The 16014-nt window shown below is 40.8% G+C and overlaps 2 protein-coding genes across 2 annotated transcripts; one reads left to right on the forward strand and one right to left on the reverse strand.

Annotated features, from left to right (window-relative positions):
• The first annotated feature begins 271 nt into the window (after positions 1-271).
• Positions 272-4979, forward strand: acp5b (acid phosphatase 5b, tartrate resistant). Its single transcript, XM_048267040.1, has 6 exons — positions 272-895; positions 1239-1429; positions 2246-2373; positions 2575-2766; positions 3811-3958; positions 4394-4979. Exons 1-6 carry the CDS (start codon positions 823-825, stop codon positions 4658-4660), a joined length of 999 nt encoding a protein of 332 aa, XP_048122997.1. The 5' UTR covers positions 272-822; the 3' UTR covers positions 4661-4979.
• Positions 4902-8368, reverse strand: f3a (coagulation factor IIIa). The gene is made up of 6 exons (XM_048267041.1): positions 8080-8368; positions 7804-7912; positions 7260-7453; positions 6978-7162; positions 6567-6735; positions 4902-5827 (listed from the first exon to the last, which is right to left on the reverse strand). Exons 1-6 carry the CDS (start codon positions 8150-8152, stop codon positions 5697-5699), a joined length of 861 nt encoding a protein of 286 aa, XP_048122998.1. The 5' UTR covers positions 8153-8368; the 3' UTR covers positions 4902-5696.
• Positions 8369-16014: the final 7646 nt, after the last annotated feature.

Consider the following 16014-nt stretch of genomic DNA (forward strand, 5'->3'; position numbering starts at 1 on the left):
ACACACACACACACAAAAGCACATCAGTCAGGGGACAAATGTCATCATTGCATTTCCAGCTTCTCAGGTCTAAGCATGCCCAAGTGCACATTAAGCTGTAATGAATCTCATAAAGGCGGGCGGGCATATAGACGGCAGGTTGATCACTTGATCGTCAGCCACAATGAGTCATATGTACCTGTGCCGCTAACAACGTGTGTCCTGAAGTAGGTTTTAGTAGGTGAAGGGTCACTCTTAACTCATTCCACTCATGTCTTACCTCGAGTGCTATCAATCCATATTACTCAGTTAATGAGTAATGCCAGTATGCCACCTCAGTGGTTGTCAGGCAAGCAGAACTTATGACAGACTCTGGAGAAAGAACAGTCAGTGTTGTGAAGTCAGTTCTTGTGCTGAAGTCAGTTCTTCCCTCTCACTTTTCTGTCTGTTTACCGGTATTGTTCTCTTTGTTCCCTATGGAATGTGAAACGGTTGTGGTATTTCAGTAGGGGGACAGATTGATTCTTACATATCTCTATGTAGAGCTCACATCACATGTTTACCTTTCAGTTAAGATTATAAGACCATTCATATCAAAGGCTGAGAGTCAAAGTTCAATTTGTGTATACTGCTGTGCATAATGATCACATTTAGCTGGCCTATCTTGTTTTGTTCACCTCCCCCAGTACAGGAAGTTGAGGTTTTTCTGTCTTCATCACTACGGTGCTTCCGTATGTGAAGCAGCTGCTTTGTTTAGTCCTGTGACAGACTGGTTCTGTCTACTCAGGCTATACTGTTTGTTAGGTTCATCACTGCTGCATTCATTCCCTGAAGGCATTCTCCATGGATAGGCTGGTCCTACTCTGCTGTTTGTGCTTACATGTGCAATGGCTTTACGGTCATCCACAAGAACAAGGTAAAGTCTCTTCTTGAGGGAAAGGGCTTTTAATTGTATATTTCAATACTTTTGTATTGTATACTTTTGTATTTTAGTAGTGATCACATCATGTATGTGATCCAGTTTAAGTGTTGCAATGTGTGTGGATCTACAGTTGTATAGTGCTCATATTGATCAGATAGCTGTTACTGCATCAGTTTACATGACCCCATTTAGTGCATCTGTTCAGCTCAACGCACAGTGTCACATGCTGAGAACTGGAACACATAACCCCTTAGAACCCGATTCATCATCTCTCTATCTCTATTTATCTTTCATTCTGTAATTCATTCTCTCCGTCTTTCTCTCGTTGCTCCATCAGGTTCTCTCCGATTTGTCGGCCTCGGAGACTGGGGAGGATTTCCCCTCCCCCCATACCATACTTATACCCAGTCAGAGGTAGCGAGTGAAATGGCCAGGGTGACTAGTAGTATGGGTCTGGACTTTGTCCTCAGTCTGGGTGACAACTTTTATTTCAGTGGAGTAAAGGACGTGGACGATCCCCGCTTCAAGGCCAGTAGTTTGACACAATTCCTCAGACAAGCCCTAAAGCTTGCACAAAGTAACGTTCGCTTACACAACATCAAGTAATATCACAACTGTGTCAACCACAATCTCACACCGATTAGTGTGACAGAGTGTGTTCTTGTGAAAAGAAGCAGTGAAACAGAGAAGGGGGTTTTCTTTAGTGTCATGGGCCAGTACACAGTTTCAGAATTCAAAGCAGACAGCATGTGGTGATGGTTGGTTAAGGAGAGTTTTTCACAGATAGGAACAGCATACTAACAGCAGCTGAAGACAGAGGGGCACTTTAGCTCAACAAACTTTCATTACCTTAGTTGTCATGTGACTTCCATGACAGGTTGAAATGAAAGAGTGACAAGTACTCTCTCTTGTGGTGAAATGCAGTACTACATTTACTTCTGAACAGTTCATGTTTAGTTATATAGCTGTATTATATGTGCCATATTCACGTGGCGGCCATTGTGTAAACCAAAAGGAGGCTAAGGGATACACTGACTAAATCATTAATGGTTTTAGCCACCTACTGACAAATGCATAGAACACAACAATCATATGGTAGTGTACCCTGTCGCCTCGTTTTGGTTTATATTGGCCGCCATGGAATAAGGCGAATTGCACACTGAACATTGATCTAAAAGACTATGAAGTGCAGTGGAGTATGTAGAGCATGGATTAGATCATGTATTGGTGTGGTGATCATGACCATCGGATCAATTCAAATGAATGCACCAGAAGATTTGGTCTGTTTTACCTTGAGGTCAGGATAAATCTGTTGCTGTGTGTTTCATGTGTGCTGTCCTTCAGGTCACCTTTGAGAAAGTGTTCTCTCATCCAGACATTCTGCGTGTGCCTTGGTACGTGGTGGCAGGTAACCATGATCACTTGGGAAACGTGACAGCCCAAATTGCTTACTCTGCCCGCTCAGAGAGATGGTAAGCAAGTTTCTCTCTCTCTCTCTCTCTCTCTCTCTCTCTCTCTCTCTCTCTCTCTCTCTCTCTCTCTCTCTCTCTCTCTCTCTCTCAGAGTGTGTGTGGTGTGTGTGTGTGTGTGTGTGTGCATCGTATACATGAGCCTTATCTGTATTTGTTATTGTTTTGTGTCCACTGTCCTCATTCTTACTGTTTGCTGTGTAGGCATTTCCCTGAGCTGTACTACCAACTGAAGTTTAAGATCCCTAATTCAAATGTCTCCATGACGATACTAATGATTGACACGGTGACGCTATGCGGGAACACCTATGACAAGGATCACCCATTTGGACCTGAGGATCCAGAGGCCTCTAACGAGCAGCTCCAGTGGATCGAGAACCGCCTGAAGAGCGCCAAGTAAGAACCTTCTCACCCAGTGGCAGAACATGACCCTATGAACTCTTCTAATCTCTCCCGATCAAAAATAAAAATATAAATCACCACCAAAGAAGGCGTTTAATCCACAGAGGTATTGGGTAAACACTGCGTCCAAGGGCGGCTTTAGTGTGTGAGGTTGAGGGAGTCGTGTTGTTACCCATGACAAAGTTCCCCTGAGGGAATGTGAGGCATTTCAGAGCATGTTTTCAGAAGCCCCGACATGCAACAAAGAATACACTCCTCCATATTCCACACTGGGCTTCTCCTGTGTGTCCACCGATACGCCCTCGCATTCCTTAGAACCCAGTCGCCTGGCAAACACACCCAGAGGTGAAACCATAAGAAAAAAGAGTCATACACACACACATACACACACTCACAACACAGCTCACAATTCACACTCACCCCACATTTCACACAGTGACCTGGTCGCGTTCACTGAAGCTAAGCCCGAGGCCGATCTGGTTAATCAATCATAAATGTTCCTGTCTATACAGACTTTTTGTGAATAGAAAATACCTTTGATTAAATTCAGATATGGCAAGCTGGGTCAGTGCCACCCTTTCATGCTGGCATGCTCAAATGCAGTGGTGAAGGGGCTTCAATGGGCCTCTCCACCGTGAAACTGTTTCTCACCTCTCATTTGGAATGAGTCATCTTCCCTCTTTCCACCAAGTTGCCAAATAGGGACAGATCGGGGCATGAAAACCTTGGAGATATTCTTTCTTCATTCATATCTGACCAAATTCTCTGTGAAACTCCTACTCAACCGCAGAAATGCTTTACACCGATCACATTTGTTTTAGTTTCGGTTGAATTCGTCCTTTGAACCTCCCTCAAAAATATTTTCCCATGGTTTTATTTGGTTGGTTCTGTCTAAATTGGCTTTGAACTCCACAGTACTTTGAATTAGCCTACTCATTGTTGATTGAGACTGTGCCTGTGTGGAGGTTGTTGAAAACCAACTGACTTCACAGTTTATTTAATCCGTCAGTGTGTAATTCTGCTGTTTTTTGTCTAAAGGTCAGAGTATGTAGTGGTGGCTGGTCACTACCCGGTCTGGTCAATTGGTCACCACGGTCCCACCCAGTGCCTGCTGGACCATCTGAGGCCTCTGCTGAAGAAATACGATGTCACAGTCTACCTGTGTGGACATGACCATGACATACAGGTATACCATAGACCCTGTTCTTGATGCCCTCGCTATTGAAACTTACAGATGGGCATCAAATAAATGCACTGGGATCGAGCAGCAAATGGTATACAGTAAAGATGTCCATCTACTGTATAAGTGATGCTTTAGGATTCAAACCACGTCTTTGAAATGTAGGCTGAATTACTGTACACATGAAAGACATGAAAATACCTGTGTTACAGTGGACAGCAGACAGACTTGGTTTGGGGAAAAAACATTCAGGGTTTCTACATGTTAAACATAATTTTTCTGCTGCAAAAGGCTTTCATAGAAAATCGATCCTGTCCATTTACATCAAACCATATGGCTGGTGACTTGTGTTACTACTCAGATATTGGCTAAGTATGAACCTTTAGTGGTATCTAAAACATAAGCGTTGGACTTATCCCATGTTTGTGTCTCTTCCACCAGTTTAACCAAGAGACCGATGGGAGTGCGTATGTGGTCAGTGGAAGCGGAGCCGTCACGTCCACTTCCGTTCAGCACCAGAAGAGCTTTCCGTCGTCCTGGCAGCTTTTCTCTAATGCCATCAATGGCACTTCCAGCGGATTCGCCTACTTTGAGGTGACGGCTGACCGCATGACCATTAGCTACATTCAGACAGACGGGAAGTGTGTGTATCAGATGTCTCTTCCAAAGCGACGGACACAGTGGACAGATAGTAGTGACCTCCCTTGAAGAATTCCATGGGATTTTATCATCACTGACAACTACAATTAGTGGTTTCAATTAGTGATTTCAACTTTTTTAAGAATTATTTTATAATTTGTTGCTGTGTAATGGACTATATTGATATAGTTGACCTAATATATACCATGACTGATTTTATGAGTGGGCTATGTAACATCACCTATAGAGGGCAGTAGAGTATGTGGTATGCATCAGTGCATTATGCATCAAAAGGATGTCTATTCAAATCGAGAGTCAAATCATTTCTCTTTATTTTCAGTATAAAAAGTAAAACTACAAAAATAAAAAGTACCTTAGTCCAGAGGAACACTTCAGTAGTATGATCACTTTGAAGAATGCTTACCAGAATGCTTGTCATGCTTACGATAATATTCATTTGAAAACATGGATACACATTCGTTTGACATACACAAAGAACATAAAATAATCTGGATTTTGAAGATTGTTTTGACAGTACTCACCGGTGATTTCAGTAAGCATTATAAACATTTACCTCTCTTCCCATTAAGCATTTCATATACAAATAACATTTCTGCAAATACTAAAAAAATAAATATCACAATAAACTATTTATAAAAATAGAGAAATCAGATTTAGACATCACATTTACATGTACACAGCTCTCATAATTCACCCAGCATGTCCCAAATAAAAAGTTAGACAGTTAAAACAAAGCCTAAATATTATAAATATAAAATAAGAATGTAGTGCTTATATCAATCTATTAAAAAGAAGTAAGTCATCCCAACAGTAGATAGTTTGAGTACCATTTCCCACACCTAGTTATTTAAACACAGTGCTTTCAGCATTCAGATTTTTCAAAATCATATGTCCCACACATGTACTTATGCAGTTTCATAGAAACCAGAGGGCAGATTCCAGTGTTTTACAGTGGAATGTTGAACTGAAGATGGCCCCTGTGCATCCTCTCCCTTTCGGATCGAGGTGAGCCAGTTCAGCCAAGTTGTGCAAACTCCGCGCATGCCAGACCAATGCAGACCAACACCCAGCTCGCTCGGTGACCTCACACCACCCCCGGGTCTCCAGACTTCTCCTTCCGCTGGCGTTTGCAGCAGACCACCGTCACCACGATAATGATGATGATGATGGCGAGGATGGTGAAGATGGCCCCAGCAATCGCGCCGATGCCATACTCTGGGGAAGCAAAGGAGGGGAACTGTTAGCGATCACACAAGCGTGCACACACACACACACACACACACTCCCATATGAACACCTATAATGTGCTGTCCTTCAGTGACTGTCCATTCTGCAACCTTTGCATTTTCAATAGTCCCACGCCGCTGACATGATTCATGCCTCTCCCTTTGTACCACTCTTTAGTGCTGTTCCAGTAATTACTACTATGAGCCATCAGTACTCTGCTCTGCTTACCGGGTTAAATCATTGCCTATGACTGCAGCATAACTAAAAAAAAACAACCCTCTGCCTCTCACTTCACCTCTAACCCCCACAAGTGCTCTAATACAGGCTGACACTAAAGAGAGCAAATGGCCCCTATTTCCATCCATTAACCGTTGTGACAGTCGTAGGCTGTCATCAAATGGGATCAGATGGGTATCAGAAGATATTAGCGCCTGGTCATTATGTTACGTTTTACCTTCACTGTCTCAAAGTGACTTGCATGCCATTCGTTTTTTTTATAAACATGTTGTTAGAGACACAAACCAGGCAAGCGTCTGGTTAAGGAACAAAGTGTCTCTACAGCTATAAAAGCACTTCAAATGTGACTACAGTAATCAGCTCGGACATTTACAAAGGAAGGGACCCTGCTTGGGACAGAGGCAAGAAAGCCTGTGCAACTGTTCTAAGAGTGTAACTTGGTTCTCTGGTCTTTGGGTTTGCTCTCATGGATCATACCATAGGCTCTTACCATCAAAGATGCCCTTCTTGGTGTTCGGAGTGCACTTAGTGTTGCTGAACTCCCCATTCTTTTTGTCGAAGTCTCGAGACGGGATCACTGCCTGCACCATAAGGCAGTAGCTTTCCCCTTTGTCCACGTTGGTCAGCTCGATGATATTTGTCTTAGAGGTCTGAAGCTTCTGTGGACCAGAACATGCGAGATGTATTAGGTTCTGCATGACAGCAGGTGCAAAGTGCTTTTTGCATCACTTCACATGAAACAATATATATCTTGAAAAAAATAATTTTTGTAATTATAGTATAGGCCTACATGTAAAAATATATGTGGGATAGTCTTAACCTTAATAATTAACTGCATTAATTAACAATTAATTAACACTATGAAATCTATGCAGGTTAGTTTGGTAGACTTCTCTCTCACCTTCCCTGTGCTCCCCGCCCTCTGGTACGTGACACTATATTCCAGATCATCCCCAAAAATATCCCGAATACTCAGGCGCCGGGTCTGACTGTCAAAGACTGCAGTGAGCGGGTCAATGACATGGATGGTGATCTTTCTGCCGTCCTTGCTCACGGTGAAGTTGAAATCAGGTTTTCCGATGATAGCTGAGAAAGACAGAGCAAACTTGAGATTCTCACCCTAACAAAGTGATGGTTCAGTTTGAGAATGTTGTGTGAGTAACACCTGGGGTAGGCTACGTACTGTCTGTGTACGGGCAGAACTTTTTGGATGCCGTATAGGGCAACTCGACTATGTCGGACGTGGCTCCTCGCACTGATTCCGATAGCACGTTAGCTGTGTAGATTTGCTTCAGTTCCTTGAGCTGTTCTGTCAGATCACACTCAGTCTCTGCCGTCTGAATACAGTGAGGGCTTCTGTCTCTGTTCTGGCCAGCACTAATGGGGTGGAGAGAAATGCATTTTCACAGGTAAGCGAGCAGGCCTTTAAATCAAACATGCTACAGCAAGTCATAGCAATACTGTTGGGCAACATGGTAGACACTTAAGAGAGCAAATAATTATGTCAGCTGTGTGTCTGGGGTTTATGTGAGGTTCTGTGTTCCACTTTCTCAAATGAAAGTAATTAGCCTATATTGTGTGACCATTACCTAAGACTGTATCGACTGAAAAACGTAATAGGCAAATAACACAGTGTATCAAAACTACTGTAGTTCCCAGTTAAATGATGTAGGAAGTCACGGCAGTGTGTAGACTACAGAGTAGTAGGAGTCAAGGTATTCACTTACGCAAAAAATTCTACGGTGTACGAATAGCCATCAGGTTTGGGGCTCCAAGACAGCAGTGTTTTAAAATTGATCGATGACCAACTGACGTTTGTGGCTCTGGGGTAAGAACCTAAAAATACAGCAACGAAAAGATACAATTAACGTTAGAATAGCAAAATTGTAGACTTATTCATAAGCTGCTGGAGGACACGCGAAACTGCAAAACAAATCCTTCATGCACCGTTTCATAGTCGCAAAGAAAGTGCAAGCAGTAGGATACAGGTAGAAGGGACTCACCTGTAACAGTGTTTAAAATGAGCAGCTTTAAAAAGCAGATCACCAAAAGTAGTCCCATTCTTCTTGGATACATCCTGTAGGTTATTTAAAAAGTGAGAGGTCCTTTAATATTCAGGATAGCAAATGTCCCTAAAATCAACGCACAGGGAAGGTAGGCTACTCCGAAACGAACGTCTGTGAGTGTGTGCCGAGTCAGATTGTAACTAAGGGAATGTAGCCTATACCACACGCAGCCAAGCTCACGTTGCTGTGTCGCTTACGCGCACAATTGAATTCCGCCTTTGGTGTTGGAAAGTGATCTGTCAGTGGAAGCGTACGCTGTCAAGCAATATAAAGCACCGCATATTGACCATATATGGGTATCCGATCACTCTATTGGGCTGGACTTAACAAAAGACAGGGGAATGGCACAATTTCAGCGTTAATGGTCAAAATGTGCTAACATGAGCTTGGTTAATGTGCCACATTAGAGGCATGCATTTCAGGCTAATCATGAAACTTCATCACATCACGACCTAGCTACTTATTTGGAGTCAGCAGCATTTAAAGAGTGGTTCATAATGTAGCAACGTCTAGTTTGGTCATTTTGAACTGTTTTGAATAGAATAGGAAACTCTAATGCATTACACTAACATTTAAAAGGCAAAATGGTGTTCTTTAAATAAAACAACGTGGAGGTGGTCGCACGTCTCAGACATTCCTCAAGGATGACTAAACTAAGCTGATGTAATCATGTCAGTAATCCCACTCAGTGTCGCATTCTCCTGCTGCCATGCATGTTTAGTTTTTATACCATCATGTTATACATTAACAACATCGCATTCACTTTTAGAGATAGCACGTAATGATGGGGACGAGACCACATATGTCGAGACCGAGTCTTTAAAGGGTCAAGACCGAGTCGAGACCGAGACCGTTGGTTGGTATAGGCCTATGGAATGATGTCAACATTTCATTATTGAAGGTGTTAAATTTTGACACTAATAACAGCAATATAGTTGGATTTCACATTCAAAGTGTGACATTTAGGCTCATTATATCAGCAAACAATTAGGCCTAAACATCACAATTTATTGACTGATCCATCAAAACAATACACCTTAAAAGTGTAAGTTTACAACTCCAATGGGCCTTTTGCAAGATTGTATTGTATCTTTCAGTATCTTTCAAAACCTTTGAGCTGCGCAGCATATCACTATAAAAAATATTTTAACGCCAGTCAATATTAGAATTTTTTATTAAAATAAGAATATTTGTAATGGTTGATATTTTAGAATATACCATGAAATATACACAAACAGAGATGTAACATTATGAAAATGTAAATATCACAAGTTAAACTGCTCACATCTAAACTGGAACACCGGGTCTGTCGGCCAGAGACCTAGTAGACAAGTGCTGATTCAAGAAAAAGTCCTTGTATGTGCTGAATCCAACTAGCCCTGTTCCCAAGCAGAATTTTGAGTTTTTGACCATCTAATTAGCATAAACAAAATGGCTGCCAAAATGGCGATTTTGGGCACTTTCTACGGACGGGCATCATTATACCATGTAAATAAATTAATATTGTTCACATCTGTGCATCTCAGAAATCTCCCGTGGACAATAAATAAAAAGTAAAGGCTATGCAAAATATAAAAATGCAAAAAAAAAAACTATTATTATGCTAATTAGCCTTATTATCACCTCATAAACCATACTCTTGATGTTTACGGTCCTCTTTGGCAAAAAGTCTGGCCTCGCTTCATTGGTAAACATCTTCTTTGTGGTGGGTGGACACATGTTTGGAGTTTAAAATCATTGGAGTTCCTTTGAACTAATCATGAACAACCGTTAACTAACAAGCTAACATCATATCCTTGATTCCAAATGGGGAAGATGGCCAACAGTCACATGTTTCATTTGATTAGATTATCTTAGATTAGATTCACCTTCATTGTCATTGTGCAGAGTACTAAAAATATATGTGTGTGTATGTACAGTATAAAGATCAGTAGAATATCACTATGTTTAAGTGTAATTACAGTATGTACATTTATAAATATAAATAGAATACTACAGTATGGGTAGGATAGGGCCAAAATGTTTGCCTCCTTGTTGTCTCTGTGAAGGTTGCCATCAACATGGACACCTCGACAGGCACAGGCTGCTCTCAATGGTGCAGTGGTAGAGGTTTAGAAGTTCACCAGGATCTGAGGAGAGAGGTTGTTCTTTAGTCTCCTCAGGAAGAAGAGATGCTGGTGATCCTTCTTGATCGGTAGAGGTGTTGAGGGTCCAAGAGAGGTCCACAGAGATGTGGACACCCAGAAACATGAACTGGTGACATGCTCCACCTCAGTCCTGTTGATGAGGATGGGGCTTTGTGTGCTAGCTTTTGACTTCCTGAAGTCCACAATGAGGTCTTTGGTCCTCTTGGTGTTGAAAGCCAGGTTGTTGTCGGTGCTCCGCGTTGTTAGGTGCTGGACCTCCTCCCTGCAGGCTGTCTCATCAATGTTGCTGATGAGAGCAATCACCGTAGTGTTGTCTGCAAACTTGACAATGGTGTTAGAGCCATATACAGGTATGCAGTCGTAGGTGAAGAGGGAGTAAAGGAGGGCTCAGCACACGCCGGTTTTCAGGGTGAGGGTTGAGTGGGTGAGGTTATCTAATCTAACAGACTGCAGACTGTTGGTTAGGAAGTCCAGAATCTAGTTTCAGAGGGCGGTATTGATGTCCAGTTCACTGAGTTTGGTGATCAGTTTGGAGGGGATAATGGTGTTGAATGCTGAACTGAAGTCAATGAACAGCATTCTCACATAGGTGTTGCTATTGTTAAGGAGGGACAGGGCAGAGTGAATTGCCGTAAAGATGGCATCCTCTGTGCTCCTGTTCTGGCAAATTCTCTTGAAGCACTCTATACTGCAAACAAAATCTACCTCTGGGTACAAATAAAGTAACTTAAACTTGAACTTGCACTAGTTGTTATATAAGTTATTCATCTAGCTATTAATTCACAGGACATTCAATCATTTTACTAACACAAAGGTTATGAAGAAATATGGGTAACACTTTATGGTAAAGGTACATGAATTATAATGAATTCATGCATGAATTAATTCATGATTTATGCATTACTTCATTCCTTTATATCCTATGAATCATCAGGAATTGACATGAATTCCTATACTCTCATTCATGATGACCTCATGTATGAACAACACATCAACTAAAGCATTAGGTGTGATGGGTATATCATTATGATTTCTTAAGCATGATCATGATCATTCATGATTACATGAATTTAGGTTAATTGCTCATGCATTCATCATGTCTGTGGCCCCTCAACTAAAGTAGTGAATAATGACATGTGTTTAGAGAACTCCAAAGTTATGTTCAAATCAGAATTTGACCAGTGATGACCACATTTTTGGCAGAAAAATCATGCAGTCATGATCATGCTTAATACATCATAATTCATAATGATGTGCCCACCGTACCTAATACTTTAGTAATTTGTTCATGTATGAGGTCACAAATGACAAACTATGAACTCAGTAAATTCCTGATGATTAATTAGATATCAATTAATGAAGTAATACATAAATCATGAATTAATTCATGCATGAATTCATGATAATTCATGTACCCTTACCGTAAAGTGTTACCGAAATGGGTAAAGGCCTATGTAACTTACTCCGAGACTACATACATTACCAACCTTATTCCCTTCAATTATGTTAAATGTAATGTAAATCAGGTTTTATGGCCAAGTATACTTGCGTATACAAGGAATTTGTCCCATCCATGAATTAGTGAACACACACACATTAAAGGTCACCTATTGAAGCACACATTAACCTGGAGCAGTGAGCTGCCTTGCTACAGTGATGCTCGGGGAGCAGTGAGGGGTTAGGTGCCTTGCTCAAGGGCACTTCAGCCATGGATGTGGGCATGGGAGAGTAGTGCTCAACCTTTCCACCACCCATATTCTTCGTCGGGGATCGAACCGGCAACCCTTTGGTTTCAAGCCCGAAGCCCTAACCAGTAGGCCACAATTTTAAACTTTACATTTCATCACTACACATCTTTCTTGACCCTCAAAAAACATAAGTCTCATTCGTCAAATACCATGTGCCTGCTTAGTTCGTTAGTTCGTCATTTTGGCAACCATTTTGTTTATGCTAATTAGATGGTCATAAACTCAAAATTCAGCTTGGGAACAGGGTTAGTTGGATTCAGCACACCTTAATTATGTTAAAAAGTCCTGTTCCCAACTTTCACTAAAAAATGCCTCTAGGAAGTAGCCTAGAAATCTAGACACGCCCCTAGCGTTGCTGCCAAGGCTAGTCTAGCAACTCTCCGTTGGCTTGTGAGCTCCAGAAATCGAAACTCAATCAGGCCAATGAAATCGTGTATAGAGTCGTTAGGTGGGCTTAACATAATGATTGATGGCAGAGTTGCAACGGTTTGGCTTGAATTCCCTGCTACTTGAAAACAAATAAGATGGATGTTGTTGTTGGCGAACAGTGTGACACGAGTTAAGCTTTTATTAAGTTGGCAAACGTTTGAACTAGCCAACTAGCTCCGCTGGTGGGAAACGCATGGACTCATAGCGCTGACGCTGTCCTATTGCGTGCAGAGGGAATTTGAAAGACAACTGATTATCCCGCCCCTCGGACTGAGCACTGCGAATGGTGAGTGCCCAGACCCTACATTTTAATGTGGGTCTGGCTCGCCAGGCTAGAAACTGAATATTGAAAATTTAAATGCAAAATTGCCATTTGAATTTTGAGACTGAAGTACCATGGCAAATTGGAATGCAATTCAATCCATGTTTATTCTATTTTTTAACCAAAATTATTCAAATTGATTTTAGGATTGCATTGTCACTTTGCAAATTAAAATACAATTTGTTGGAAATGATTGCAAATTGCATAATGTAATGTCTTTTTGAATTGCATATTGCAGATTGCATTCTCATTTGAATTAAGCTACACATATGCTTCCATATTTTAGACGAGTGGTAAAAAAAAGATATACGCTCAAAAGTGTTATGCCACTCATCCCATATTGGTAGATTCAATGGAGAACCAATCCTGTGAGAGTACAGGCCTGCGGAAATGCACTGCTTATCCACAAAGCAGGTTTTATTTGTGTTGTGGCACCTGATTTCAAACACATAACAAATACCCACATTGAATGCTGTGCCTGTGCGCCTACTTTGTTGCTGGAAAGAATTTCATCACACGTGGTAATCCACCGCGGTAATTAAGATAATTGAAATTAAAACGTTAATTGTTATTGTCGGGAATTTTATTGCGGTTTACCGTTACAGCTAAAAAAATGGGGGTCTCGTGGTCATGCTCTGAAATTATGAGTCTGCCTCTTTCCAATGTAGACCGAGTCAAGGCCGAGTATTTTTGTTTTCAATTCCGAGACGAGACCAAGTAAGCAAAAAATGGTCTCGAGACCGCTCGAGTACTACAACACTACGTAGGCCTAGGCCTAATGTCCATAACCAAAGAAGAACTATATGGATCTATGTGAAATAGGCCTATGGATATCTGTCTAACTTTCTACCATAGCCTGCCACTGTTTGGTCATATATACAGGTGCAGCTCAAAACATTTGAATATCGAGATTTAACCCTCCTGTTATCCTTGGGGTCAATTTGACCCCAAGCAACGTTTAACATCATAACATATATGGTTCACTTTTTTTTTTGCTTCATGTTTCATGACTTTTCCTCAATTGAAGGGTACAACAGAATTAAATGAAATTTGTACAATAATATGTTTTCAATGTCCTGTACAAATATTTTGTACATTGATGTTCCTTGGGGTCAGTTTGACCCCAGCTGTATGAAACATAAGATACATGAATATTTGACACATTATGGATATTATTATTTAAATAGTATGATAACATATTGTTATTATCATTATTACATACACAAGTACTTATTACATATAAGTCATTTTGGCAGGACTGAGTGTATAAGTTAAAAGGGGAAGCAACAGCAAGCCTTTGGGCTGCTGACACTGGATGGGCAATATTGCCAGCCAGGGTTCCAAGGTTCATAAAGGGGTGTGGGGGGTGGGATTGTTTTGTAGGGCTTTTGATGGTGGCTATTACACTCTTGTTAAGTACCTGTCACAAAAAAACTGGGTAACGATATGAATTATAATCATTTTCTGAGGGTTTATTTAGCTGGGGTCAAATTGACCCCAAGGATAAAGAGTGTCGGTAAGATTTGAGGATAACACAAGGGTTAAGGCTCAGAAAACCATTGCTGATCAGAGCTCATCTCAGGTCGACAGTTATGTAGGCCTTTAATACATTTTTTAATTGTGGAATACAATTTTCTAAAATTGTGGAGATTCTTGATTTTTGATTACCACTAGCTGTAAACCATAATAGTCAATATTAGATTAATCAAGGTTACATAAAAAAGGTTTGACATATTTCACTTTATGTGTAGCCCTACTGAACCTAGACTAAATGAAGGTTCCTTTTTTAAATAAATTCATGGGGGAATAACTTTTCCCATGAAATTCTATTATATATTCTATATTTTTTGAGATGCACCTGTAGTCTTGTCTAATGCATTGGCACTTTTACATACAGAATGCAGGTTTATCCCAAGAAGTTCTGTGTATACAGAGGCTTTGTTTAGTTTATAGAGTTAGCTGTGCACACATCTGCTTCAAGAAAAGATCAAGCAATATCTAACTTGTGTTTTGATATTTACAAAGTGGGGGGTTAAACAGGGACAAAGTCATATAACACAATATGTCAGTTTAAAAAATGTATCATGTTAAGATTGTATGTATACATTATATGTATGTTTACATTTATTACATTTTTAGATGATGTTGACATTTGTACAAATACAATTTACAAAAGTATTGATTTATTAATTCAATTATGGCTTCCTTTTCCACAATGAAATGTTATATGTGAAGATGATAGATAGATAGATAGATAGATAGATAGTTTGGAAATGATATGACCAAATGAGGCCAAGTTTGTGAAAACAAATGTCTTCAGAGAAAAAACATGTTTTTAGAAGCTGGTTTGTGTCCCAGACTGTAAGGTTTACACAGGGTCTGCAATATGAGGAATATATTATCGGCTTCACATTCACTGCATGATGTAACCCTGAATTCAGTTCCAGTCAACGCAGGACAGAAAGGAGAGCAAAGAAAGCCCTACTGTTTGAAACGGATATTGTGGGTGTGAGTTTGACAGCGTATTTTGCCGATAGTGCATGCGCACTGATGTAGCTTCCCGCTACCTATATCGGGCCTTTAAACTTAATAAGCATGTGTTCATTGTTTTTTTTTTTTAGATATGTGTTTTTAATCAACTGTCCATGCATTGTAAGTTGTATTCAACCACTTCATAGTATGGCTATTCCAGGTTTATGTATTTCCACCTATGAACCTAATTGTTAATTGGTAATAATTGGTGAGGCACTGAAAAGTTGATGAATTGGAGGGGTTTGTGAGTCAATCAGTAAGAAGAGTCCATGGGGGGGTGGGTTATGAGTCAACTGTGTGCTTGTGTTTCTATGCCAACCACATTTGATAACCTTTACTCAGAGTACGCTCACACCGACAAGTCTCACAACTTTCCCCCACCGTAACCACTAACACTTCCATGTTACCCGGGGACTGTTGTCTCACTGGCACTCTGCCTCAGCCCCACTGCCAGCCGCGATGGACTCATTCAAGCAGCTTAATAGAAAGAAAAGGCCGGTGCCTCCCTTTCGTCTGTGGCTTTGCATGCTAAAGCACTTACTGAATACCAGACTTAGGAGCCAAAGCCTTTCCCCCAAAAGCACATGGAAAATCAGGACAGGAAAGAACGAGCCTTCCCGTAACGTTGCTACATGATATATGGGCCTAGACACGTCTAGCTGACATGCATGCCAGTGACTTCAATTCAATTATC

This window comes from Alosa alosa, chromosome 16, assembly GCF_017589495.1.
Source record: "Alosa alosa isolate M-15738 ecotype Scorff River chromosome 16, AALO_Geno_1.1, whole genome shotgun sequence".
Classification (NCBI taxonomy): Eukaryota; Metazoa; Chordata; class Actinopteri; order Clupeiformes; family Clupeidae; genus Alosa; species Alosa alosa.